An 8,339-nucleotide genomic window follows, 5' to 3' on the forward strand; every position below is an offset into this window, starting at 1 on the left:
TTGCCGGTCACGAAAAAAAGACAAAAAGGAAAAAAAAAAAAAAGAACACATTCAGGTATGTTTCAATTCAGTTAATAAAGGACTTTGAAGGTGTTGAATATTACGTGAGAACTGAAATTTTCTTTTTGGTTCAAACACTCTTTGGGTGGATGTGTGCTATTTGAATTTTTGTGGTTAATTAATTAGCATTGGAAAGCATCAATCAACTTTTCCTGTTTTCTTTGAGTATGTAATGACTTTCTGGCAAATTTTAGCATGGTTATAAACATCCAGTGTAAATTTGAAATGCTGTTCCTGTAAGCCACTGCACTGGGATTGAATTTTAAAGTCTGGAATATATGAAACATGTCAGTGAGGGATCTTCAGTTCTTTAGCAAAGAACTCAAAGGAAGGTTACTGTTAATACAACATGCCAGCTCCTGTACTGACTACAATGCTCAACTCTACAGCAGGAAATGGGGGAAGCAAGACTTTAACTTTGATGGTCCCGCAGTCTCTGGAACCTTCCAACAAGCCATGAAAACTCAGAGCAGAGCACTGTGCCCTTCCTGACGGCCTGCTTCCTAATCCCTGCCATCCACTGCATTTTCCACTGGGGTGAAAATAAAACAAATCATCTTCACACTTTGCAAAATATTTCACGCTTTTTGGGTTTCCTTGCGATTTTGTGGATGATTGGATTGGGGGATAATTTAAAAAGCCATTCCCAGAACAGCAGCAAAACAGAAACATCCATTCAGATATTACATCACCTTCTCTTCAAAAATGGTCACACAAATAACCAGTGACCAACTACCAAGGGGCGCCAACTTTCATTCCCAATTTCATTTCCAGATATAATTTTTTTAACCATCAGGATGCCTTTGACTCGATGATTGCTCGGTTCCAGGTAATGGTTGACAGACGTGCAGACCGTGTGCCTCCACTTTCCTTTGGTTGCATGACAGCTTGGTGGTGTTTTCCTGTTTGTTCACTTGGCTTTCCTTCCCTTTCCTTCCTGGGGGGCCTCACGGGCTGGCAGCACCCTGGTGCAGCCGCCCAACTGCAGAGCCTCCGTGCCTTCCAGCAAGGGCAGCAGCAGCGGCAGCAGCAGCAGCAGCAGCAGCTCCTCCAGTGACTCAGAGAGCAGCTCTGGATCTGACTCGGAGACTGAGAGCAGCTCCAGCGAGAGCGAGGGCAGCAAGCCGCCCCACTACTCCAGCCCCGAGGTAAGCACGAGGCTGACTGGAGCCCCCCCCGCTTGTCACAGTCCCCCCCCTCGTCACAGTCCCCCAGCCTCGGTGCCAGACAGGAGGGGCCTGGGAGGCTTCAGGCTACTCATTTTCCCCACTCTGTCCCCTCCTCACAGCCTCCTAATTACACAGCTTCCTTTGAAGTACAGAAATATCATCTTTCATTGCCCCAAAATCTCTATCTTGACTTCCAGAAATTTCCAAGTATGCTGTAAACATCACTGGCACAAAATAACCTATAGGTCAGTCTCCCTCAGGGTCAGCCGAGGCAATAGCTAGACATGGAAGTTCACCTCCTGGGAGGGGTGACCACCCATAAATCACAGGGGAAGGGGGGTTTATGGATTAGACATGGTTAGAATCTTACCTTTTTTTGCAGTTTGTCATGGATTGGAAGAACAAGGGCTATAAATGTTAACAAAACCTTCTTAACTGTGTTTTCTTTGTGAAATATAAAAAGGAAAATTAGCATCAACCTGCAAATAATAATGAAACCTTTTATAGCTATGATGAGTATGTATGTGGAAGATTTAGGTGCCTCATATAAAAACATTATAAGGTACCAATAAAAACCATTGCTATTTCTACTTTAACGTGAAAAGGGGGGAAATTAAATAGTAACTCAGAGCACGAAGATTCTTGGGAGAGGGCTGAGAGAAACTTCTCAAGTCTATGGAGCTATAAGGGGAAACTTTGATTTCTAAAGAAGGAATAAAATACCGTTTTTTCTTGAGTGTATACACATTTGATGTGATCATGGATTGTGAGTTTAATTTTTTACTTACAACCCTCTTTACCATTTGGGGGGCCCAATCTCTATCTAACTAGGCTCTGACATGAAACCAAACCCACTTGTGCAGCCCGTGGCCGGGAGAGGGCAGCACCTCCATGGGCTGGGGCAGCACATGAGAGGATTTCCAGCTTTCCCACCTGCGCCTTCGACACGATCACACCTGAAAGTGGTTATGTTTCCATCTCACGTTCATAGAGTGGCTCTTGAATTCTCCCAGGTTCTTTCCCTCCCCCTTGCCTCCCTCCTCTTCTCTCAGGTAGCAGAGGCTTCGCACAGGAGCACTGAGAAATCAAGAAAGTTTGATTTCCCCACAGTCCTCATTTCCTCTTCAGCACCTTTCTGCTCTGCAGCACAAACTCTTCATTCATCCTGAAATAAGCCACCTCTCTAGCATTTTCTCTCCTTTCCATGTCTCTGTCTGTCCATCTATCACTATCCACCTCTTTCTATCTATAAAAGGGGGATGTTGCTTAGCAACATTAACCTATAAAAGCCATAGGTTGATATAACCCTGGCTTTTCCCAGAAGCTCAATTATTCCTTCTTCATGATTACATTTATTCATTCACTCAGCGTTCATTCAACAAATATTTATTGAGCGTCAGACACAGCGCTTGGCTCTGGAATACAGCATTATATGACAGAAAACATCCCTGTCTTTATGGAGCTAACATTGTAATGGGGATCATTTGAAACAAAAAAAATACAGGAATTGAATACAATAAAGTAGAGGAATTAAGCAGACTTCTTCAAAGCCTGCTTTTTACCATAATTTGTCGAGAAACTCCAGAATATCTATTTATAAGAAATAACTGAGTCTGAGGGACAGCGCAAGGGCTGGGGGCAGGGGGTAGATGGGTGGGGGATGGATAAGATGTGTTAGTGTCTAGGAAGACCACCCTGTTCAGGCTCTTTGTGACTTTGCAGGTTAAATTCTTATTTTTGTGCTGAAATTTAAATCCTAGAGCTCCTGAATTGGTTAAAACCTTGCCTAAGAGCAGTACAGTTACAAAGTGCTTTAAGCGAATTCTTTCTAAATGTCACTGAGATCTTTACAAAGCCTTGAAGTCCCAGGTGATGAAAGGAGGCTCTTGTCATTTCTTCCAGCAGCTATCAGAGGCCCCCTGATAAGCAGAGGAAGCATGACTCTGCTAAAGGAGCCCCAGAAGTTCAAGTCACCTGAGGCCACATGTGGTTTTGAATTCCTTGCTTCTCTGTGCAGAGGGAATTCAGAAGTGGCAAGTGATGTGTTAGCCACTCTGCATGTTCTTCCTTTCTGTTGGAAAGGAATGTTTTCATTGGAATAAAAGTAAGGTCTTTTTAACATTTCTCTCAAGGTTAATACATACACAGAGCCTTTAGAAGGAAAATGAGTTTGCAGGCCGAAAATGGCAAAGATGGAAGTGGTGTTGTCCCGCCCACCCTGCACGCTGTCACTGAGCTGGCCTGTGATAATCGGGCTCTTCAGAGCCACACACCTGAGACCATGCTCAGCCCGGTGTGCACTGCTTTGAAGCAGAACGCTTCTGGCCCTCACTTCCCCAACCATAACATCCTGAAGTGGGAGGAGGAGGAGGAACTCATGCCGTTCCAAGGCACCTGTTGTGGTTGTCCCTTTCATGTGCCACTGTCTGGAGAACCCACTGGGCCCACCTGAGTTTCACATGAACTGTTCTCCATGGCTGTGGGTGTTGAAAGCCACTTCATTTTACATGGATCGCCATACCGTGGTAAAGCCCTGTTCACAAGCTAGCCTGAGCCTGGAAGAGCCCTCTATGGCCTGATCTTGGCTTATTTGTTCTCAGCCTAAGTTTTTCACTTGAGTTTTATCTTCTTTCCTGGCACCGTACATCCTCTCCGGCCAGAGCTTTCCAGGCAGAACGCTGCCTTCCCGGTTGGCTAGCATGTTGACGCCAGCATATGGAGCCCCATCCACCACTGTTGCCCAAGTCATAAGTATTACATGAAAAAGAAAAGAGAGAGAGCCCAGTCACATCATTTTGAGGAGTTCTGGAATAAAGTGGATTTACCCTATTTCTTTACTCAGGGCATCACCAGCACTTGCTCACATAAACTGTGTTTGCCATTGTGGCATTTTCCAAATTGATCTGACCATGGAAACCTTTCTTCATGGACTTTAAGAACTAAAAGCGCATTTTGGAAAATGCTGCTCTGGATCATTCTTTAAAATCAGCAGAAATTTGATGGGAGTTGCTCATTGATTCCACAAGCTTCTTGCACGGGGGTCCATGACAGTGGGTACAATGAAGGATATAGATGAAGAAGGAACTAAAATACATGGTTGAGACCCTGTACATGAATCAGAGAAAAGATCAATCAGGGAGGAGAGTTGTGGCTGAAAATACAAAGCAGCGAGAGAGGAAACCAGCAAAAACACTGGGCAGAAACCCCAGGTGGACAGCTCGGGAAGTGGCCCATGGCCCACCATGTGCCAGTGGACTAGAGTCTGAGCCCCAAGTTCTCCCTCCACCACTGCCACTTAATGCTGTCATTTCAGCTTCCAGAATGGCCAGTATTCCTGTCCTGCCTAATCTGTGAGGATGTTGTGAGGGGTGAATGATACAATCTGAGAGACAGCTCATTGTGAGTCGTTCTTATTAGGGGCAGAGCTATAGCAATCTGCCTCCCTAACCTAGAGTGGATACTGCAGGGATGCTAAAGGAACAGAGCCCTGGCCCTGGCCTGAAGGAGTGCTTGGCTTTGTTGAAGACACAAGGTGTATTCTCATGAAACAAAAACAAACACCATGAGACTATGCAATAAAGTACAACAGAAGGCAGCAGGTATTGTTTGGAGAGTTTGTACAGGGATGCTAAAGGAACAGAGCCCTGGCCCTGGCCTGAAGGAGTGCTTGGCTTTGTTGAAGGCACAAGGTGTATTCTCATGAAACAAAAACAAACATCATGAGACTATGCAATAAAGTACAACAGAAGGCAGCAGGTATTGTTTGGAGAGTTTGTGGTGTATTCTCCAAAAACCAGATGTAATTCTGTCATTTCAGATTGAAGACTGACATTTCCCAAAGGAATGAGGACCCCCTTTTGTGAATCTATGCCAAGGTGGGAGATAGGGTGAAGCGCACGGAGAGAAGGCGGGCTTTAGACCTAGACAAGGACGAGTTTAGTCTTGGTGGAGCCTGGTTTCTGTGCACCTGTGGACATGTCACTGAACCTCTCTGAGCCCCATCTACAAATTAGGGCTGATAATATTTCTTTTCTGAAAAGATTCAGTGAGACAGTATTTGTAAAGTGGGAGGCATATTGTAGGTGTTCCGGCGTGAACGGTGATTGCAGACGATGGACAGCCTTGAACACCATCCTGAGGAATTTGGATTTTGTTCAAGAGGCAATAGGAAGTTATTGTAGATCCTTGAGAAAGGGAGTGTGATTTAGTGATGTGTTGAAAATGGTACTTCAGACTGATTTCTTCAGCTGTGAAGTGCAGGACATCAGGCAATGGGCCTTTGCTGAATTTATTAAATTCTGCCTTTCACTGTTAATGCTCCTGCTAGAAAGTTTCAGTGCAGATTTCCCTGTGTGCAGCTGTGTTTGGGCCACAAACAAACTTCTGTGTTCTCCTACCTAAGACATGTGAGCTGTGGAGGGCTTAGGATGGTGATGTGAGGGAGAACTAGTGTTAATGACAGCAGCGGGGCCAGTGTGAGCGGTGTGCTCTGCGGTGAGTGCCCCCTCCCTTCCTGCAATAGGCTCCTCAGCATCCATTGTACTATGTCCATTTGTCTGGGGAAACTGAGGCACAGGAGAAGGCACTGATTTGCCAGTAGTCACATAATGAGACACATGGGGGGAGAGGGGAGACAAAATTATAAGCCTTAGATTTTTGCCACCAAAGCTTTTAGGCACTCTTAGCTAACGGCAGGGAAAGCGAGGGCTTCCCCTTAGCCAGGAAGCTGCTCTGTTCCCCGCTGTCCTGCTTTCTCTGATTGCAGGAGGCATCTACCATTGCAGCCTATACCAGGTGTGCTCTGTAGGTTTCCTTTATTCCCTTTGTCTGGAGAAGCCAAAATAAAGCAAGGTCAGAGTCACAAAACACATATATCTTTTTTTCTTTTGCCTCTTGTTCGGGAGCTCTGCTTCTTTTGGTGGCATGAAAACAAACAAAGACAAAAGAGAAGTCAAAGACCAGACTCCCTGTCAGGACCATGAGGGTCTCCCCTCACACACCTTTGTCCCAAGATGAAGCGTCTCTATCACCACAGCCCCAGGGGAAGGCCCTCCCCTCATTCTGGTCTCCACTGAAATTTTCTTGTCCCTACAAGTCACAGACACCCTTTGCTGGTCTTCCCTGAAATGTAGTTGGTCTTATCTGTTTGGGAGCGAATAACAGGACGTCCACGTTCCCTGCCATAGCTCTGGCTGCCTGGTGCTCACAGTCTGTGGCCAGTTCCTCTTGGTCTCAGCCCCTCCGGCGTATCAGGGGCTCGTCTCCCTGAGCCTGTGCCTCAGACGCCTCCAGACTCCGCCAGGATGCCTGTGTGCCCTCTCCTCACCCTCTTAGATCTTTGCTGCCTGTAACTGTGTACAGAGCCCCAAGATCTGCTCTTAATACAGACCTCGCTGTTGAAAAACAAATCTTGATATGTGACCTTTTGGAATTTATTACGTTAAAACAAATGTTTTCTTCCACAATGAAACCTGACTTGCTCTAGACTTTAACCAATCAAGTTTGAGATACAAAACTAAGCAGTGTCTTCTTATTTATTCTAAGCTGGATCCGGTTTCCCCTGAAGCAGTGCACGCTGTGAATTCAGAGCATGGAAGGCCACAGGGAAGGAAAAATACATCACCTTGATCACTCGAGATATTTCCCCACTTCACTTACAGTCACAAATCAAAAATACTCTGGCTAGAGTTCTGCACTTCTCAATATACCTCTTTTCTACTAGTAATCATAATGCTGGATAAATGGACTTTTTTAGGAATCCACATTTACTCCCTATAAAATTATTGGTTCTTAACCTTTTTTGAGGAATAAATCCTTAGAGACTCCACTGGAAACTATGGACACTTCCCATTTTGTTTAAGGGCATGTACTGACTACCCAGAGCCAATCTATAGGCCAGAGTTTAAAACCAGCCACATCTATGATTTGCTCTAAGTTAGCAAAACTGCTTTCAGGAGAGGTCTTCATCATCACCTCTGTTTTTGAAACATTTCTGGCAAGTGTGATAGAAGCAAGTCGGGAATGGACTAACCAAGTCGGGCTGCCAGAATGTTTAGGGCACACACAAGTCCTTTTGAAATGGGAGGGCTATACTGCTAAGTAAGCATCCTCCCCAGGCTACCGCATCAACCCTTAAGCAACTATATCCTACTTGCCTTCCTCACAGAAATCACATGTTAATTCTTTGGGATTGTCGGTTCCATTTAGGCTAAGTAAGCATCCTCCCCAGGCTACCGCATCAACCCTTAAGCAACTATATCCTACTTGCCTTCGTCACAGAAATCACATGTTAATTCTTTGGGATTGTCGGTTCCATTTAGGCCCTCTCTTCAGCTTTCTTCCAAAAGTTTTAGGTCTCACCAAAATATGAGTGCTTGAACGCTCAGGGTCTCCAAACTATGCTCCAGTTACGTTTCATAGAATCTCAACTGTATGTTATTATATATGCATAATTATAAAAATATATAGAGTGTATAACACTCAAAAGTGTTGGAAATGGGTTCTAATGAGGCACAGTGCTGCTACCTGATTATTTTTCCAAATAGACTTAGAACTGCTGTGCTAACATTTGGGGGCCATGGGTCAGTGGGGGGAATGCCATCCAGGCCTCCTGGGTGCCAGATGAGGGCTGCTACACACAACTCCTGCTTCCATTTTCCTTTTGCTTGCAGACCTTTCCTTCTCTGCTCCTACATCCAGGAGAGTAAGTCAGGATGGAAACAGCCAGGCCCCTTTTAAGTGAGCCAGTAATGAAAGATGTTTCGTTTGTCGCTGGTTTTCTGCTTTCAGGCTGAACCGGCATCCTCTAACAAGTGGCAGCTGGATAAATGGCTAAACAAAGTTAATCCCCACAAGCCTCCTATTCTGATCCAAAATGAAAGCCACGGGCCAGAGAGCAATCAGTACTACACCCCGGTGAAAGACGACGTGCAGGACTGTGGGAAGCTCCCCGACGTTTGCCAAGCCAGCCTGCGAGAGAAGGAGGTCAAGGGCGCCTGCAAGGAGGAGCAGAGGCCCAGGACAGCCAACAAGGCTCCGGGCAGCAAGGGGGTGAAGCAGAAGTCCCCGCCCGCGGCCGCGCCCGCGCCGCCGCCCGCCGCGCCCTGTGCG

General features: G+C 45.8%; 1 protein-coding gene across 1 annotated transcript in view; it reads left to right on the plus strand.

Moving 5' to 3' along the window:
- Positions 1 to 8,339, plus strand: part of AFF3 (AF4/FMR2 family, member 3) — a gene marked incomplete at its 5' end in the record, with an annotated part of 456,956 nt that overhangs the window by 408,744 nt on the left and 39,873 nt on the right. The window contains 2 exons of the mRNA XM_008576823.1: positions 1,022 to 1,208; positions 8,019 to 8,336. Of these exons, the coding sequence (XP_008575045.1) occupies positions 1,022 to 1,208; positions 8,019 to 8,336 (505 nt within the window). The remainder of the gene's footprint in view (positions 1 to 1,021; positions 1,209 to 8,018; positions 8,337 to 8,339) is intronic.

This window comes from Galeopterus variegatus, unplaced genomic scaffold (genome assembly GCF_000696425.1).
Source record: "Galeopterus variegatus unplaced genomic scaffold, G_variegatus-3.0.2 Scaffold1410, whole genome shotgun sequence".
Lineage (NCBI taxonomy): Eukaryota > Metazoa > Chordata > Mammalia > Dermoptera > Cynocephalidae > Galeopterus > Galeopterus variegatus.